Raw genomic sequence first — 20407 nt, forward strand, 5'->3', positions numbered from 1 at the left:
ACACAGTTTGGTTCGCCTCTGCTGTCAATGTCTTTTTGTGGTTAAAGGCGTATGGAAGAAAGCTGTATCTGGCACTTACCTTATGTGCAGTTTCTGGTTCCATTGTATCCAACAACTCGTACTCCTTGAATATCATGAAGTTCACTGTCAATTTTTTTGGTACTTGGTGGAGTGATGACTGCTGTAACTAGACAGTTTCTGAAAATCAGATCTATCTAGTACAGTTTATGTCAGGGTGTTGAGTTGGAATGGATATTAAATTCACACAGTCGCTGACTCAGTTTTTATTTGAACAAATGGGCGAAAGTTTATTGATAACATATAACACTTAGTTGCATCTATAATGCCGTTATAGATTAATTTGTGGCAAGACGTGTGCCCTTTAGTTCAGCTTCTGGCGCATGTGTTTCCTACCCCAATACTATTTGTATAAATGTCTTTTTAAATAGCCTTCTTACTTGCTTAAGACTAACACACTACATGCGCAATACTTTTTAACGTCTTCTACAGTACCTCGCTGTATCTCCCACTCATCAAGTCAACATCTTGCTAACAATCGCCATTACCCTAAACTTTTCGTTCACTTCAGACTACATTTCACACATTTAATTATTAGAGTCGTTTACTATTTCTAGACGGACGTACCTTGTACAAATAAGCACGCGATTGTAAATAAAGGGTAAATTATAAAACTGTGGCACTGGCTCACGGTATTCATCACAGTTAATTTTATTTCAGCAGCTGGACTGTGTCTTTATATTTGATCACAGGCTTTAGTGGAGTCTACAATTAAGACACTTCTTAGAGAAGAATACACACGGGGATTAAAACGAGGATTCTGCAGGCAGAGACCGTTCCTTCTTCATCCTCGCCAGATTTCTCTCCGCTGCTGAACACAGTTCCCGCCCTGGACCGACCGCGTCTCGGTTAAACCATCCCAGTACTCTGTCCCTGAGCAGAGGCAGTGTTGTTCCGTTGCAAATGAAAAAAACGAACAGCACCGGCCCCTGCATCATCGTAGCTATGTGCACGTAGTACACGAACTGTGCAATACCTTGTGCCTGGTGGAACCCAATTCTAATAATCACACCTATACCACTTAGGATAACAGTCTTCACTGACATAAACAGAACATCTTTCTTTGAGCCAAATTTATTTTTACTGTAAATTTTGAGTTGGCGCATGGAGTTCCGAGTACGTACGTACATGTACCCCACTAGTCCGAGGCAAACCAAATTAAAAGCTATCGAAAGTGAAATTCCCACGAGCAATATTATTCGACTGTGGGACAAATAATATTTACTCGTTTTTTCCAAGGCAACACATGCTGCACATACTACACTCCAGGATATTAGAGCATACAGCGCCTGACGACAGAATACTTTTCTTGCTTCAGCAGGTAGTAGGTCGTTAGGAAGCCTCAGGTGACGAATGCACGCGTACATTTGGTAGCAGAATGAGTTTAGCCAGATGCAGCCGAGAAGAGTGAGGGCGCTATCGATTAGCACCGCCGTAGATAAATCAGGCACACCTGCCATACGATACACGACCTCAGAACACAGGATCTGGATTATACCCGTGATCTGAAAGCACAAGAATATTTTCCCGGGTAAATTACGTAAGTGGGGAAGGTACGTGTATACTCCGGCAGCCAAAAATCGGAAAAGAATATTTACTGCTATAAATGAAATTTCTAAAAGTTGTAAGTTGTCGATTTTAAAGTCCTTGTATTTCAAGGTGGCATTGTTCAAACTGTCTTTGTAGCTCAGTGTTATTTCTGTTGGCTTTCCATCCCCTTCGAAATCACCTTCTCTCCACATTTGATTGAACATCTTTACGTACGATCCATCCGCATGAAGTCCGACGAGACATTTCTCGGCAGGCTTAAGAGAGAAAAAGTCGCGACACTTCATGAACAGAATAGCTCTGGAAACAGAGCAGATTGCATCCGTAGCGTTCGATCCCAGACATGATTGGTCATCAGGATTATCGAAATAGCAGCGAGCATCGTGTACAGACCGTAACATACTAAAGGGTACGTCCTGACAAATGCTGAACGAGTTGGCAGCCATCCAGGCCAAGAGGCAGAGGTTGACGTTCGCCCTCTGCGTGTAGGCCAGGTAGCTGATGACGGGTAAGTAGGGCGACCTCTGCACCATGTCATTCCACAGCTGCACGCGACACCGCTCGCGCTGCTCGGTGGCCTCCGGTGGCAGGTCTTCCAGTGGACACGTGGGATGGTCCAGCGCGTTGGCCAGCAGCTGCATGCAGCCAGTATCCACGTACAGCGTAGCGTTGCTTCTGTCCTCTAGCTGCCACTCCTCATCTGCAAAAGAATCGCTGAAAGTAGGTGGTGCTCACACACTAAAGGTAGCGAAACTTCAACTCTCCTCGATAACACTGGCGGTTGCTCAACTGAATCATCTGTGATCAATGTTTAGAATATGTCGCAACCAACAAACATACAGGTATTACCGAAAATGTAAGGCGGTAGGTCAACATACACTACTGACCATTAAAATTGCTACACCACGAAGATGACGTGCTACGGACGCGAAATTTAACCGACAGGAAGAAGATGCTGTGATATGCTAATGATTAGCCTTTCAGAGCATTCACGTAAGGTTGGCGCCGGTGGAGACGCCTACAACGTGCTGACATGATGAAAGTTTCCAACCGATTTGTCATACATAAACAGCAGTTGACCGGTGTTGCCTGGTGAAACGTTGTTGTGATGCCTCGTGTAAGAAGAAACACGTACAATCACGTTTCCGGATTGTAGCCTATCGCGATTGCGGTTTATCATATCGCGACATTGCTGCTCGTGTTGGTCGAGATCCAATGACTGTTAGCAGAATATGGAATCGATGGGTTCACGAGGGTAATACGGAACGCCGTGCTGGATCCCAACGGCCTCGTATCACTAGCAGTGGATATGACAGGCATCTTATCCGCATGTCTGTGACGGATCGTGCAGCCACGTCTCGATCCCTAACAGATGGGGACGTATGCAAGGCAACAACCGTCTACACGAACAGTTCGACGACGTTTGCAGCAACATGGACTATCAGTTCGGAGACCATGGCTGCGGTTACCCTTGATGCTGCATCACAGACAGGAGAGCCTCAACGACGAACCTGGGTGCACGAATGGCAAAACGTCATTTTTTCGGATGAATCAAGGTTTTGTTTACAGCATCATATGGTCGCATCTGTGTTTGGCGACATCGCGGTGAATGGACATTGAAAGCGTGTATTCGTCATCACCATACTGGCGATGGTATGGGGTGCCATTGGTTACACGTCTCGGTCACCTCTTCTTCGCATTGACGGCACTTTGAACAGTGGACGTTACATTTCAGATGTGTTACGACCCGTTGCTCTACTCTTCATTCGATCCCTGCGAAACCCTACATTTCAGCAGGTTAATGCACGGCCGCATGTTGCAGGTCCTGTACGGGCCTTTCTGGATACAGAAAATGTTCGACTGATGTCCTGGCCAGCACATTCTCCAGATCTCTCGCCAACTGAAAACGTCTGGTCAATGGTGGACGAGTAACTGGCTCGTCACAATACGCCAGTCACTACTCTTGATGAACTGTGGTATCGTGTTGAAGCTGCATGGGCAGCTGTACCTGTACACGCCATCCAACCTCTATTTGACTCAATGCCCAGGCATATCAAGGCCGTTATTACGGCCAGAGGTGGTTGTTCTGGGTACTGATTTCTCAGGATCTATGCATCCAAATTGCGTGAAAATATAATCACATGTCTGTTCTAGTATAATATATTTGTCCAATGAATACCTGTTTATCATCTGCATTTCTTCTTGGTGTAGCAATTTTAATGGCCAGTTGTGTATTTAGATGTAGGCGGCGGCACTAGTGGGCTATACCGATTTGCAGAGGGTTGACGGCTGGTGGGAGCTGGAGCTAAATTTAAATCAAAGTTAACTATTGAAACCAAATAGCTAGACAGACCTGCTGCTGTTCTATTACGCCGCTGAAGAAAAATGACTGGAAAGAGCACCAATCGTCAAAAATGTGGGTGTAAGCATCCACATCGTTGTGAATTTCTTCCAGTATGTTAGTGTGCCATTTTTCATTGTTGTGATAGCTTTCTACACAGACAGCCATCAATCGAACAGTGCCGTTGCAACATTATGGAATTTTAAGAGAATTATCAGGGTCCGGAATTTGCTAGAGACGTCTAGAGCCAGCCTTGCTCACCAAAATCAGGTAGATGGAAATGATATGTATCGAAGACTGGAAGGTTCTGAATGGTGAAAATATGGGTGATGAGCGATACTCTGACAAAACGGGGGCAGAGAGGTTATCTCTTTACCGCTCCGTCCAAGTGTCGGGAGCGAACATATTTCTCCCACCCACATACAATTCACGAAGTGAGTGCAATGAGGCAATTGCTGCGTTGTACAACAATATACCGATAGTTGAAGTATTTGAATTGAGGAATTGTTGAAGGTGTGAATATGGGAAGGACAAGCAGTGTTATCCACGAAGGAACAGCCCTCGTATATTAAAGGCCGTTGAAGGCCCGCCTGCACTGTGAAGGGATGGAATAAAAAATTATGTTTTTAGTATTGTTCCGTAGCGCTTTTTCATTATGTTTGACGCTGGTCGCTTGTCGGTTCTCCCATTTGGTCGGCGACTGTTATGGCTCGATTGACTGCGTGAGATGTAAAGGAGCAGGCTAGGACGGTCATTTCGTCCGTGTGATTAAGTACTGATCCCCTGCTTCTATTGGTTGTACCTCCTAGTTATGTAACAGAGGCGGAGTAGTGGTTTCATTAATTTTCACTGTCCTGGGTTTCAGTTTAAAGATAGAATTATGTTGACCATACGAACCGCAACTGGTGCCAAGGTTGATTTATTTTAAAAAGAAAAAAAAAATCCTTGCTTTACGTAGTTGGAGTTGTCTTACATTGATGCTTCCTAAAGCTTGCTGACTCGGCAAGTACTGTCACCCTTGGCTGTGAATTTGTTTTTTCTCTTTTTTATTAATGTTACAGAGTGGGCCACATTTTGTGTGTGTCATGTCGAGTGCTACCTTAGGCGTTGTCGTTGTCCATTGCAGCCAGGCGTGCCAACCTCTCTGAAGGTTGTCATAGTCAGATTGTACCATAATTGAAGTGCTGTAAGATACCAAGAAAGCGCTTTCTTTTTAAATTATAGTTCGTAAGTCGTACTATTTTAAATTAAAAGAGTAAAGAATTCTATTTCAACTGGGCCCATCCAGCGGATTCGATAAATTAACCCGTCGTCTAAAAGATTATCTCTACATTTTGATTAAAGAAATTTTTTAAAACTGTGTTTTGATTACAGTTTCTCTTTCAGAATGGTCAATTGAATGTTTCAAGCTCAATTTGTTTATGATTCATGAAATTATTATTATTGGACTTAAGTTCTAAATTTAGTTTCAAATATTGCTCTACTTGCAATACCCCCCTCCCCACCCCGTTCGCATTAAAAATGTCTTGTAACTACTGCTAACTTCTTTTGAACTGAGGCATATGTATGTATACACATACTTTCTATGCACTGTGTTTTTTAAAATTTTTATGGACTAAGCATCGGTTGTAGCAGTCTGGATGTCAATGTTGTTACCAGTGTGCAACACTGTTATGTATTGGTAAATAAGGAATGCTGTTATATTGTATCCTCGGCTGGGTTCGTACGTTCCACTCCAGCAGCCCTGTACCTTGTGTCACCTATCAAATACATCTCTTCATTGTAATTTCTTTCACGTATAATGTGCGAGTGATTTAGAACAACCAGATATTGACGAGTGGGTCACTCCCTTTTCTCTCTATTTTAAAGCACCATACTGACTGTGCTAAATCAGCAACACGTCTATAAGCGCTTTAAATTTTGTGCAAATCATGCAGTGAGAGATAATATTCTTCTGCGAGGGTTGTGTGCCTGAAAATGGATGGACTTATATCTTAACAGGTCGAATAAATTTACATTGTTTACTCCTAGATAAAGTTATCTGAATAAAGTACTGGCACCGCTCTGCAGCTCAAAAGTTTTGATCGACAGACCGACGTTCTTTCCATCCACCAAAAAGAAACAACCAGCAAAGAAAGCAGGTTGTAACGTGTTTGTATTATCCTCTAAATGATGATCAGTAATAAACGACACTGGACGAATTGCCTGCAGCACCTTGCTGCATCAAGCTAAAGAGACAAAGGACTCCAATGTTCGTCCTTCGGTGACTTGTGGAAGAAAACATTAAACATTGCTAACACAGAGTTGACTTGTACTTTAGTATTTTCTTTCAACCGCTTCATTAATGAGTGTAATTGCATAAGTACATTACTTCAACAGTTATTATCACTGCTCTGAAAAGTTGGAGTAGGGTGAATCGAGTGCTGTAGTCTTTATTAGTGACTGAGAATTCTGGGTGGATAGTGTACATTCTTCCGTAAATTTGGTCTGTCTATAAATGGATGGACTGACATCTTAAAAGGCAGACTAAATTTACGTTGTTCACTAGCAGATAAGAAACAGTGAATGAAGATATGGAATTACTCTGCAACATAAAAATTATAACCGGGAGGAAGACATTCCACCCGTGCCCAATTCACGAATGGTATAAGCTGCAGACGAAAAACGAATATGCTCGACTACTACTAGGAGTGACAAGGCGTATATCTGGTCGCTACCACAGTGAAACTTGAAACGAGAGGAAAGCCACCTACTGGATTTGGAACGTCAGTTCAAATGTAATTCATTTATCAACGATCGGTGGGTCGGAATGACGGAAAAAATACTAGAACTGTCATAGCGTAAATGAACGTGAATTTTCGAAGAGCAAATGAAGTCACATATCTTTGGAAACGTGTACAAGGTTTCAGGAGAGATGTAAATTTACACGTATGGTCTGCTCGAATATATAGGACAAAGGAGGTGGCCAACCCATTTTTTAAAATTGTGATAGTTGTGAGAGGGTTCTATAGAGTCAGACAGAGGTGTGCTACCTCGCATTCGGAGATGAAGAGCAGAGCATCCGTATGCGACCAGTCGCAACGGGTCACACATAGCGCCTTTGTCTTTACGCCTACTGTTTGCGGAGGGGCGGGAAAGGCCATTGCACATGCGAGCAGCCAATGATCGAGATGCCTTATTACATGCAAATGTTCCGGGACGTGCAATGCGGTGGAGACGCACTCTGTTCTGCAGTATGATACGGATCACTGTGCGAAGTACGGAATTTTATTGCTTTATATGTTTTTGAGAGGCCGCTGCACTGTGCAATGTTTAGTTAAACACAAACGTTGTAATAATTCACATACCATCCTGGTAGTTATCTCAAGGCAGTATTACATTGCGAAGCAGCGGTGGCAGTTACTGTTAAATACGGTAGGCAGCCGCTAAAATATAAGGACTCCGCCAGTCCATTGCGGGTTTCGCGGTTGGTAGGACACGTTTTGAGACGTCGACGGATCACCAGTTTAGTACTGGAGGGAAGAGTGTCGGGGTTAAAGATCGTAGAGGGAGACCTGTGGTCTTGCAGTGTTAATCACCTAATCACTTGAATGTTTTCATGAAATTTCATATATATATATATATATATATATATATATATATATATATATATATATATATATATGTATATATATATATATAAAGGGTGTTTCAAAAATGACCAGTATATTTGAAACGGCAATAAAAACTAAACGAGCAGCGATAGAAATACACCGTTTGTTGCAGTATGCTTGGGAAAACAGTACATTTTCAGGCAGACAAACTTTCGAAATTACAGTAGTTACAATTTTCAACAACAGATGGCGCTGCAAGTGATGTGAAAGATATAAAAGACAACGCAGTCTGTGGGTGCACCATTCTGTACGTCGTCTTTCTGCTGTAAGCGTGTGCTGTTCACAACGTGCAAGTGTGCTGTAGACAACATGGTTTATTCCTTAGAACAGAGGTTTTTTCTGGTGTTGGAATTCCACCGCCTGGAACACAGTGTTGTTGCAACAAGACGAAGTTTTCAACGGAGGTTTAATGTAACCAAAGGACCGAAAAGCGATACAATAAAGGATCTGTTTGAAAAATTTCAACGGACTGCGAACGTGACGGATGAACGTGCTGGAAAGGTAGGGCGACCGCGTACGGCAACCACAGAGGGCAACGCGCAGCTAGTGCAGCAGGTGATCCAACAGCGGCCTCGGGTTTCCGTTCGCCGTGTTGCAGCTGCCAGAGTTTACACCTCTATGCATACAAAATTCAAATGCAGCAACTCCTCAGCGCCGCTACCATTGCTGCACGAGAGACATTTGCTAACAATATAGTGCACAGGATTGATGACGGCGATATGCATGTGGGCAGCATTTGGTTTACTGACGAAGCTTATTTTTACCTGGACGGCTTCGTCAATAAACAGAACTGGCGCATGTGGGGAACCGAAAAGCCCCATGTTGCAGTTCAATCGTCCCTGCATCCTCAAAAAGTACTGGTCTGGGCCGCCATTTCTTCCAAAGGAATCATTGGCTCATTTTTCAGATCCGAAACGATTACTGCATCACGCTATCTGGACATTCTTCGTGAATTTGCGGCGGTACAAACTGCCTTAGACGACACTGCGAACACCTCGTGGTTTATGCAAGATGGTGCCCGGCCACATCGCACGGCCGACGTCTTTAATTTCCTGAATGAATATTTCGATGATCGTGTGATTGCTTTGGGCTATCCGAAACATACAGGAGGCGGCGTGGATTGGCCTCCCTATTCGCCAGACATGAACCCCTGTGACTTCTTTCCGTGGGGACACTTGAAAGACCAGGTGTACCGCCAGAATCCAGAAACAATTGAACAGCTGAAGCAGTACATCTCATCTGCATGTGAAGCCATTCCGCCAGACACGTTGTCAAAGGTTTCGGGTAATTTCATTCAGAGACTACGCCATGTTATTGCTACGCATGGTGGATATGTGAAAAATATCGTACTATAGAGTTTCCCAGACCGCAGCGCCATCTGTTGTTGAAAATTGTAACTACTGTAATTTCGAAAGTTTGTCTGCCTGAAAGTGTACTGTTGTCCCAAGCATATTGCAACAAACGGTGTATTTCTATCGCTGCTCGTTTAGTTTTTATTGCCGTTTCAAATATACCGGTCATTTTTGAAACACCCTGTATATATATATATATATATATATATATATATATATATATATATATATGGCGGCGCATTTACGGGGCGTCGCAGTGATGGGATTTGAAGACCAAGCCAAGTAGAGGGACGGCTTAGGCGAAAGCGACCTCAGCGCCTCTGCCGCCGCGAGCGTGTACTGCACCGCATGGTCTAATACCTCGCGCTAGACCTCGCATAAACTCTGACTTTGTAAATCGGTTCTGCGCCACTACTACTGGTGTACATGATACAATCTTGTCACAGTTAAGGCTATTAACAGTTATAAGGACACAAATTAACAATTTATCTTCCGCAGCTGACTATTTAATTATAAACCGAGAAATTACTCATTAAAGAAAAATTGAAAATATGGGAAATCTTAGATGCAGCTCACGTATGTGACATTGGAAACACTACACCTTTTACCATTTTAACAAAAAATGTAATTTAGGTGTGGAGCCGTTGTGTTAGAGACTCGAAGTTTGATTTTAAACCAAATTATATATAGGGTGTTAAAAACTACGTGTACAGAATTTTAGTATGTTAAGAGCAAATAAAAAATATTTTTGGGTGATAAATAAGACGCATTTGCACCGCATTCCCTTCAGATGATTTTGATGAGAGCGATGTTCAGAGTCGATGTTTACACTGAAGTGTTATCAATTTTATTCAAGAAATGTTGCTGATGTGTAATGGATTGTATCTTGTGGAGCGAGATGAAGCTTTTGATGTAGAAGACACGATCAGATGCTACAGAAGAGCAGGTAGCCCGTTTGACTGAGGCTGTAGCCATTATTTCCGAATCGCCTGATTGTTTTGAGTGCACACATGGCAGTTGAGAATTAATGTAAACTTTCGTTATTTTCAGCAACATTTCTAATAGATTATTCATCTAAAGGCAGTTTGAACACTGTCCCTGAACATCACTAGAGTCGAATCCTTCGCCGTGGGGACATGGTGCAACTGAGTTTTTTTTAACATTTCAGATCAATCAAAAATTTTGTGCACGTTGTTCTTCTACACCATGCATATCACGCATATCACAGGAGTCAATACTACGTCGGAACGAAGTAGTCAGCTTAAGGTAGACACAAAGACGCCAACCAAACGAAGAACTGGCTATGAGAAGAACATCAGAAATTATCTTGCAGTGACACAGAATGTCGCAGAAGATGTAAAAATGGATATTCACAGGATTTTTTATCATCATACCTCTAATTAGAACAGAGTCAGCAATCATCACTGCATAAACATGAACGAGTGGACGATTCTCTTTACTAAACTTACCTACAGTATTTACATAGTGAAAACTTGCACCGAGTACATGTTGAAACCAGAAGGTACGGAAGAAGGTGTACAGCGCGTCGGCGAGGCCGAACATTTGTGAAGCCTGTGGCTGTTGCTCCTTGCATAGCGCACCAAAGTCTTCACGGAAGGAGAGTTGCGGAACGTGATAGATCAGTAGGCGATGACTCAACAGCGGCAACCTGCAACATACATTTATATATAACACTAAATGATTTGATTCTTGCAGAACATTTTCTTTGTTCTCTGCTTATATATAGTTTTAAATGGTTTTAAATGAAAGTTATAGAAATTAAGTAGCAGAATTGCTACTGGTCCAGAATACATCTTATCTTTATATACGAATTGTAAGTGTATCGAAAGAAAGTGAACATGTGGCATTTATGTTAATGATATGAATGATTTGTTGACATTTTTGTAGATGAAGGTAATTTGCCTAGGTTTGTATAACGAATCACGCCCGTCCCTCACAGGTTTACTTCCACCAGCTCTTACGTTTCAGACTTCACAGTTGATGTGCTGCGTGTCTTCCTGGACTAACTGATGTGTCGACAGAAGTGCCGACACAGTGTTATTTTGAGGGGGCCGATAGGCACGCTATCTAACGCAGACGGGCGTGAAGTCTGGAACAGGATAACTATTGAATGGTAGCAAGAAAAGTACGTAGCTGGTTTATACTTAACTTTAATGACTCCTTGTGATACATCTCTCTTGACTATACAAATGAGACTCGTAAGATACATGCACTGTTACAATTGGCGCCTTGCTAGGTCGTAGCCATGGACTTAGCAGAAGGCTATTCTAACTGACTCTCGGCAAATGAGAGGAAGGCTTCGTCCGTATTGTCGCTAGCAATGTCGTCCGTACAACTGGGGCGAGTGCTCTATAGTATCTCGAGACCTGCCTTGTGGTGGCGCTAGGTCTGCGATCACACAGTGGCGACACGCGGGTCCGACATGTACTAAATGGACCGCGGCCGATTTAAGCTACCACCTAGCAAGTGTGGTGTCTGGCGGTGACACCACACTAACATTACTGTAAGAGAGGGTGCCACAGAGTAATTGCCTACAGGATTGGTACCGTAATGGATTTTTCAGTCTGTAGCGGAGTATGCGCTGATCTGAAACTTTCGGTATCGAGTGCTTTGCAACTAACTCAGCGACTGAGGACAGCCACGACGCGGTATTCCTGCGTCTAATACTGGACTTTTTGGCCTGTTTGCAACTCGATTTGCAGCGCTACAAGTTACCTGACATAAAGCACAAAGAATAAAAGCACCACTGTTACACACAAATGTTTGTTTACCAGGTTCAGAAAACATTTGTTTGGGGCATCGCTTCGTGAACAGTGCTGTGGGTCTCTTGTTTGACAGTGAAATTTGTTATAGGGAATCGGGTGTCCGTAAGACGTGATCATAAGATGGGCTTTCCGTGCATCGATTCGATGCATATGTATCAGATACGTCTTACGATGAGAACAAAAGGCTGAAAATCGACCTTGATATGTTAAAGAGCATTTAAAGGCGGTGCTAGAATAATTTTTTCCCTAGTAAATCTGCGACTGCGTTCCGCATAGACCTGCCAACGACGGGAAGCTACCATACTGCCAGATAAAATACGGATGAGCTCCTATTTGTCGTAGAGTGGTCTCTGGATACCAGCATTACTTGAGGGCATCAGTGTCAATTAAAGAATGAAGGTCCATGCTAACGAATTCCGTATGATTTCTGGTCCCCAGTTTCTCCGGAAAGCAACCCTTTACAAGACAAAAATCAGATGGCTCTAAGCACTATGGGACTTAACATCTGAGGTCATCAGCCCCCTAGACTTAGAACTAGTTAAACCTAACTAACCTAAGGATATCACACAGATCCATGTCCGAGGCAGGATTCGAAGCTGCGACCGTAGCAGCAGCACGGTTCCAGACTGAAGCGTCTAGAACCCTCGGCCACAGCGGCCGGCATTTACAAGACTTTTAATGCCATGATGTTAAGGCTCACAAGTCAATTATCCATAAAAATGGTTCAAATGGCTCTGAGCACTATGGGACTCAACTGCTGAGGTCATTAGTCCCCTAGAACTTAGAACTAATTAAACCTAACTAACCTAAGGACATCACAAACATCCATGCCCGAGGCAGGATTCGAACCTGCGACCGTAGCGGTCTTGCTGTTCCAGACTGCAGCGCCTTTAACCGCACGGCCACTTCGGCTGGCTATTATCCATATAATGTATCCCAGTTGCAGCCCGTTGCGCTTCGACATACAGAACCATACTTACTCGAATAACAAGCTGGATACTCAGAATCTGTGACGTGATGATATTCATCTTTTGCATACCAGAGATGGAGGAAATAGGTGGATACTGACGTCAGTATGGATAATCATTGAGGATGAAATTCGGGAGAGGGATGGTTTTATAATGGTGCAACGGAAACCAAAGAAAGAATGAGGAGAGCATATAATTTCAACCACAAGTGTAGGGAAAGGCCCTGAAACTTACGAACACCTTGTAGGTTTCTTACATACCAGTGATGATTATTCATTTCATTTATTTATTTGCTATTTTCTGTTATTAATATCGAAAAAAAGACCGAATTTGCACATGACTTGGAGTGAATAAGTATGTAAATCTTAAAATTTCAAATGTTTTTACGATAACTGAGCATTATGCTGTTTAAGGGGGGGCGGAAATCTACATCGAGTAGCTACATGAAAACAAAAAATTACAATAATAACTAAAAAAGTCTCAATACTCCCATTTGGCCATCTGGGGCACAAACATCTATTTCTGCGAATTTCAGAAGTCACACACTACTGGGATTATGCTATGCGGCATTGGTAGACCAGAAAATTTTGTAATTTATAATTCCAGACTATACTACTAGAACACTATACTACACAGCACTACGCCACACTACATTTGTGTACTTGGTATTAGGAACCAGCTGGATTTCTCATTCTGGATAGTTAGCCCCCGGCGCACTGATGTGCAATTGAGGAATCGCAGGGAATGTGACATCCAAGGTGTAGAGATTGGGAGATGGCTATCACGGTCTCAGAAATTCCTTCCCGGTACTCCGCGAAGCTCGTCTGCTCACTGCTTCCAAAAAATGGTTCAAAATGGCTCTGAGCACTATGGGACTTGACTTCTGAGGTCATAAGTCCCCTAGAACTTAGAACTATTTAAACCCAACTAACCTAAGGATATCACACACATTCATGCCCGAGGCAGGATTCGAACCTGCGACCGTAGCGGTCGCGCGGTTCCAGACTGTAGCGCCTAGAACTGCTCGGCCACCCCGGCCGGCTCACTGCTTCCAGAAGGTTGTTGTAGGTGGGTGTTCTGCCGTGGCGAGTCTCGTTAAGGTGACGTATGGCCTGTTGCTGGTTGCCTCCCACCCATGTAGGCTTGCAGTTCATAAGCTGATATCTTCACTGCAAGCGAGATCAGCTTGTGCCACAGTTGCCCATTCCTTATTATGGTATGGACTGTTACATTTTCAAATGCGTTCATTGCCTCGTCTGTAACATCTTGTCTAACGGCACACTTGCAGACGATGTGATCCGAGTTAGCGATTGCTCCACATTCACAAGTGTCTATTGTATTTTTAATAAGTAGTTAGGTTACGGGCAATGTCCCGACAGGTAGCGTATAGCCCCCTCGGTCGGAAGGAACTATGTCATTCTTGATCTTCCTTTTACATCAGGAAGGAACTGGTAGATTCTCCTCCATGTTTCTACCCTGTCTCAGATGTCATGCTATTTTCGGTCAGTGCATGTTTTTGTTTCCTTTATCGATACCCCCCCCCTTGTGCCCAGTGTCTCCTTATCACACTCTCGCTTTTTGAGCTAATACTTTGCACCTCCCTTCCTTATTCCTAGGTCGACAGGTAGCAAGCCTAATATCACCGGCAGCGCCTCAGTCAGCGTTGTTCTACACGCGCCTCTCAGGCGCAGGAGTACACTCCTCTGTGTTCGCCGTAGAGCCTGTGCTGTCCTTAGCTCTCTGGCTCTACGATTGCAAACGCCCGACCCGTAGCCCACGAAAGCGAGTAAGACTGCGTTGTGGTACGTTCGTATTGCACTGAGTGGCAGCTGAAAACTTCTTTGGCCAATTGTTGCTATTTTACTTATGATTTTAATGTCTCTCTGGCAGACGATTTCTACATGCGGAAAAAGTTTGGATTTTCGTCGATGCTAATTTCAAGGTACCTAAATATTTCTTTTCTTTTCACAGGTTGCTAATTTATTTTCGTTGTTGGATTTTTCGTTCGTGACGAAGTACCTTTTAGTAACGTATAGACTGTTCTGTGCACTGCTATCATTATTTTGTTTTCTATGCACCACTTATTTAGTCTTTCAATAACTATGTCATTGTTTTCCGCTAATTTAGCCTGTATGTTAGCAGATACTATAATTAGAAGATGGTCTGCGTAGACGATGCAGCCTCTAGTGTTTGTTATACTCTGAATCTAGTTCAGTAATGGCTCTGTGCCAACATCCCAGAACGTTGGACCACAAACGGAGCCCTGGGGGTAACCTTTGGCGAACTGTTTCGCAATTTTCTTTGCAGTGTATTGCACCTGGCTGTCTGTGCAATAACCTTGTAAACTGTTATAGGAACACCTTGGACAATTCATGTGTTTCAGTCTTTTGAACAGGGCAGACCACCACAAATTGTCGAACGCCCCACCAATATCAATTGTCATGCCTATAACGTACTTGTCGTTTGAAGTGTTCACAATATTCATTGCCCGATTTATCGCATGCTCGGTGGATATCCCTTCCCTGCAACCGTACTGCAGGGGGTTCATGCCTAATAACTGTCTGTAGTCCCTCGGACGGCGGCACATAAGCTTTTCTTGTGCTTTGGATAGAGAATTTACCAACAAGCCGGCCTGTAAGATTTCGGTTCTCTTGGGTCTCTCTCTTCTCCTTTTTTTTTAGTACAATGACATTAGAGATTTTCCAGATTATGGGCACCAGATCCTGCAAAAGAGATTCGTTTGATAGCTCTATTATATATGGCAAAATTTGGTCCACGAGCTGATGCAGCACTCCTGCCAGTATTCTGTACGGTCCTGGTGCTTTCTTCTTCTTCTTCTTCCTCTTTAACTTCATTTTTGCCAGTCTCACTTCCTCCTGGGCAAATGGAATCACAACACTGCTGTTCATGTGCTGCTCTAGTAATTCAGAACAAAGATTCTAATGGAACTCTGTGTCTTCCATCGTTCTGTAGTCCGGCAACCAAGCTCTGAGTAGGTACTGCAGTGATGTTTTCCAGTCTGTCGTCATCGGGCTGTCGGATCTTCTCAGGGTTGATTTCACAGTGGGTGATCGAACCTTATTTGTTGCAAGTTCGTATGGATAACCCCAAACAGCTAGTACCCTTTGGTCCTTAATGTACGCATCCCGTTTTTCTACTCTTGTTTGGTGTAGTAGTTCTTTATATTGTTATTTGACTCTTCGATAGCGAATCAACCTTCTTTGCCGTTCTATTTCCCCTAAAGACCTTTGGCAGTATCTTTTCACCTGTGTTGTTGTACGTCTTAACGACTGTATGGTGGGACTCCAGGGGATTTTAAACCATTTTGGCTTGCTGACAAATACAGGGATCTTGCGCCATCTGCAGCGCTCGCACCAATTCGTCCGCTTTGGAGTCGACATGAAATCCTCTCTCTTGCAGTGGTTGTATCTTGAATTCTGCCTTTAAAAGTTTCCAATTCGCCTTGCATAGCGTATGCGGTAGCTCGGGCTGAATATTAGCGTCTAAGTCATTATCTGCGCTTGTAATTGTGAAGTGAATGAGGCTGTTGTCAATTGTTGTAACTCCATCGCAGACCTTGCAGTTGGCAATGTGGTCACTGACTTTCGAGTTTGCAAGTGTGATATCTCTGTTTGTCGCCACTCTTGCGTGATTTTGGGAAGTAGGTGGGCTGAGTAGCCTTCATGACATGAAGGTCAAGTTCTTGTATGGAGCCGTGAAGACAGTCCTCTTTCGTCCGGTACTCTGCTATGCCACACTGTTGATTTCACGTTTGCGTTCCTTACGAAAATGTTTGGCTTTCCGACACAGTATTGCTGCTGTTTTTATGTTTTCTATGTACGGTTATAACTCCTGAGTGTATTGAAAATATTGATTGGTCATGTACACTACTGGCCATTAAAATTCCTACACCAAGAAGAAATGCAGATGATAAACGGGTATTCATTGGAAAAATACATTATACTAGAACTGACATGTGATTACATTTTCACGCAGTTTGGGTGCATAGATCCTGAGAAATCAGTACCCAGAACAACCACCTCTGGCCGTAATAACGGCCTTGATATGCCTGGGCATTGAGTCAAAAAAAGCTTGGATGGTGTGTATAAGTACAGCTGCCCAGGCAGCTCCAACACGATACCGCAGTTCATCAAGAGTAGTGACTGGCGTATTGTGATGAGCCAGTTGCTCGGCCACCATTGACCAGACGTTTTCAATTGGTGAGAGATCTGGAGGATGTGCTGGCCAGGGCAGCAATCGAACATTTTCTATATTCAGAAAGGCCCGTACAGGACCTGCAACATGCGGTCGTGTATTATTCTGCTGAAATGTAGGGTTTCGCAGAGATCGGATGAAGGGTAGAGCCACGGGTCGTAACACATCTGAAATGTAACGTCCACTGTTCAAAGTGCCGGCAATTCGAACAGGAGGTGAGCGAGGCGTGTAACCAATGGCACCCCATACCATCACGGCGGGGGATACGCCAGTATGGCGATGACGAATACACGCTTCCAATGCCCGTTCACCGTGATGTCACCAAACACGGATGCGATCATCATGATGATGTAAACAGAACCTGGATTCATCCTAAACAAAGGACGTTTTGCCATTCGTGCACCCAGGTTCGTCGTTAAGTACACCATCGCAGGCGCTCCTGTCTGTGATGCAGCGTCAAGGGTAACCGCAGCCTCGATCAGCGAGCTGCTAGTCCATGCTGCTGCAAACGTCGTCGAACTGTTCGTGCAGATGGTTGTTGTAAACGTCCCCATCTCTTGACTCAGGAATCAAGACGTGGCTGCACAATCCGTTACAGCCATGCGGATAAGATGCCTGTCATCTCGACTGCTAGTGATACGAGGTCGTTGGGATCCAGCACGGCGTTCCGTATTACCCTCCTGAACGCACCGATTCCATATTGTGCTAACAGTCATTGGATCTCGACCAACGCGAGCAGCAATGTCGCGATACGATAAACCGCAACCGCGGTAGGCTACAATCCGACCTTTATCGAAGTCAGAAACGTGATGGTACACATTTCTCCTCTTTACAAGAGGCATCACAACTTCGTTTCACCTGGCAACGCCGGTCAACTGCTGTTTGTGTATGAGAAATCGGTTGGCAACTTTCCTCATGTCAGCACGTTGTAAGTGTCGCAACCGTCGTCAACCTTGTGTGAATGCTCTGAAAAGCTAATCATTTGCATATAACAGCATCTTCTTCCTGTCAGTTAAATTTCGCGTCTGTAGCACGTCATATTCGTGGTGTAGCAATTTTAATGGCCAGTAGTGTAAAATGTTCCTGAGGCAGTCACCACGTGTTCGTCACAGAATCGATGTATCTTTGTCACCGTTATGTGTTTATCTGGCACCACAATCACGGCCATTGGATGTTGACCTGATGTTATGATCTATGCTGTAACGGGCATGTGGGGTAATGGCTCCTGAATACATAGTATGTGTGGGTCTATCTGCTGTAACACTTTCCCGCGTTCCTCAGCCACAATGGCACTGCGCATCTCATTTATCTGGCCGATTTTAATCATTTATCTCCGTTCAATCGGCGCTGGGGTGCGATCTGATGGTAAGTGAATGCTACGGCAATCTAGTGAGCACATAGCTACAGGGCCAGTGCAACCTGTAATCATATACAATTTCGCCATGTGTTACCACTAATTGCTTGTACAGATGCTCAATGTGAAGTGCCTTCTGTCTCCTCTTAAAAGACGAAGTCCAATAGAGTTTGCAGTTCCTTCGCATTTGTAGGCAAGTTGTTGACCCTTAGCTGAATATGATCAACTTCCTCCAAGACAGCAAAATTTATGGTGCAGCCTTTGCGATGACTGTGCGAGATGCCTTGTTGCTATCGTTAATAAATGCATATGCTCTAATTTAGCTGGTCTCATTGCATTTTCACACATTTCGGAAACAGGTGGCGGGGCGGGCCATAAATTTCTTCCATCACTGTTTGTATCCTTTTCCCGTTAACATCTATAATTTTTATAATATGTGCCTTCTCATAAAGTGCTGGGTGCTATCAGACTTCGCTACCACAACGTTGCAGGCTGTCATATCTTGTATTTATGCACTTTTTCTGAATTTGATAATAAGTAGTTCTTGAAGTCTTCCTTGTCTAGCGGTAGGCATGCTGTCCGTTCCTTGTTTTCGTTTCTTCTTAGTCATTTCCGGAAACTCCACTCCTTTTCTCCATTATTCTTCCTGATGACCTTTCCATTGTCCATCTCGTTATGGCCTTTGTCTCGATGGTGAGTCACGTTTCCGGTTTCTGTCGCTATGTCTCTTCTTGTTCTGCCCTTCACATTCGACCAATATACACTCCTGGAAATGGAAAAAAGAACACATTGACACCGGTGTGTCAGACCCACCATACTTGCTCCGGACACTGCGAGAGGGCTGTACAAGCAATGATCACACGCACGGGACAGCGGACACACCAGGAACCGCGGTGTTGGCCGTCGAATGGCGCTAGCTGCGCAGCATTTGTGCACCGCCGCCGTCAGTGTCAGCCAGTTTGCCGTGGCATACGGAGCTCCATCGCAGTCTTTAACACTGGTAGCATGCCGCGACAGCGTGGACGTGAACCGTATGTGCAGTTGACAGACTTTGAGCGAGGGCGTATAGTGGGCATGCGGGAGGCCGGGTGGACGTACCGCCGAATTGCTCAACACGTGGGGCGTGAGGTCTCCACAGTACATCGATGTTGTCGCCAGTGGTCGGCGGAAGGTGCACGTGCCCGTCGACCTGGGACCGGACCGCAGCGACGCACGGATGCACGCCAAGACCGTAGGATCCTACACAGTGCCGTAGGGGACCGCACCGCCACTTCCCAGCAAATTAGGGACACTGTTGCTCCTGGGGTATCGGCGAGGACCATTCGCAACCGTCTCCATGAAGCTGGGCTACGGTCCCGCACACCGTTAGGCCGTCTTCCGCTCACGCCCCAACATCGTGCAGCCCGCCTCCAGTGGTGTCGCGACAGGCGTGAATGGAGGGACGAATGGAGACGTGTCGTCTTCAGCGATGAGAGTCGCTTCTGCCTTGGTGCCAATGATGGTCGTATGCGTGTTTGGCGCCGTGCAGGTGAGCGCCACAATCAGGACTGCATACGACCGAGGCACACAGGGCCAACACCCGGCATCATGGTGTGGGGAGCGATCTCCTACACTGGGCGTACACCACTGGTGATCGTCGAGGGGACACTGAATAGTGCACGGTACATCCAAACCGTCATCGAACCCATCGTTCTACCATTCATAGACCGGCAAGGGAACTTGCTGTTCCAACAGGACAATGCACGTCCGCATGTATCCCGTGCCACCCAACGTGCTCTAGAAGGTGTAAGTCAACTACCCTGGCCAGCAAGATCTGCGGATCTGTCCCCCATTGAGCATGTTTGGGACTGGATGAAGCGTCGTCTCACGCGGTCTGCACGTCCAGCACGAACGCTGGTCCAACTGAGGCGCCAGGTGGAAATGGCATGGCAAGCCGTTCCACAGGACTACATCCAGCATCTCTACGATCGTCTCCATGGGAGAATAGCAGCCTGCATTGCTGCGAAAGGTGGATATACACTGTACTAGTGCCGACATTGTGCATGCTCTGTTGCCTGGTCTATGTGCCTGTGGTTCTGTCAGTGTGATCATGTGATGTATCTGACCCCAGGA

General features: G+C 44.7%; 1 protein-coding gene across 1 annotated transcript in view; it reads right to left on the reverse strand.

Annotated features, from left to right (window-relative positions):
• Window positions 1–268: 268 nt before the first annotated feature.
• Window positions 269–20407, reverse strand: part of LOC126458164 (uncharacterized) — a 91148-nt gene continuing 71009 nt past the window's right edge. The window contains exons 6-7 of the mRNA XM_050095032.1: window positions 10442–10641; window positions 269–2326 (exon numbers count right to left, since the gene is read on the reverse strand). Of these exons, the coding sequence (XP_049950989.1) occupies window positions 825–2326; window positions 10442–10641 (1702 nt within the window). The 3' untranslated portion in view covers window positions 269–824. The remainder of the gene's footprint in view (window positions 2327–10441; window positions 10642–20407) is intronic.

The sequence above is a fragment of the Schistocerca serialis genome, chromosome 2 (genome assembly GCF_023864345.2).
Source record: "Schistocerca serialis cubense isolate TAMUIC-IGC-003099 chromosome 2, iqSchSeri2.2, whole genome shotgun sequence".
Lineage (NCBI taxonomy): Eukaryota > Metazoa > Arthropoda > Insecta > Orthoptera > Acrididae > Schistocerca > Schistocerca serialis.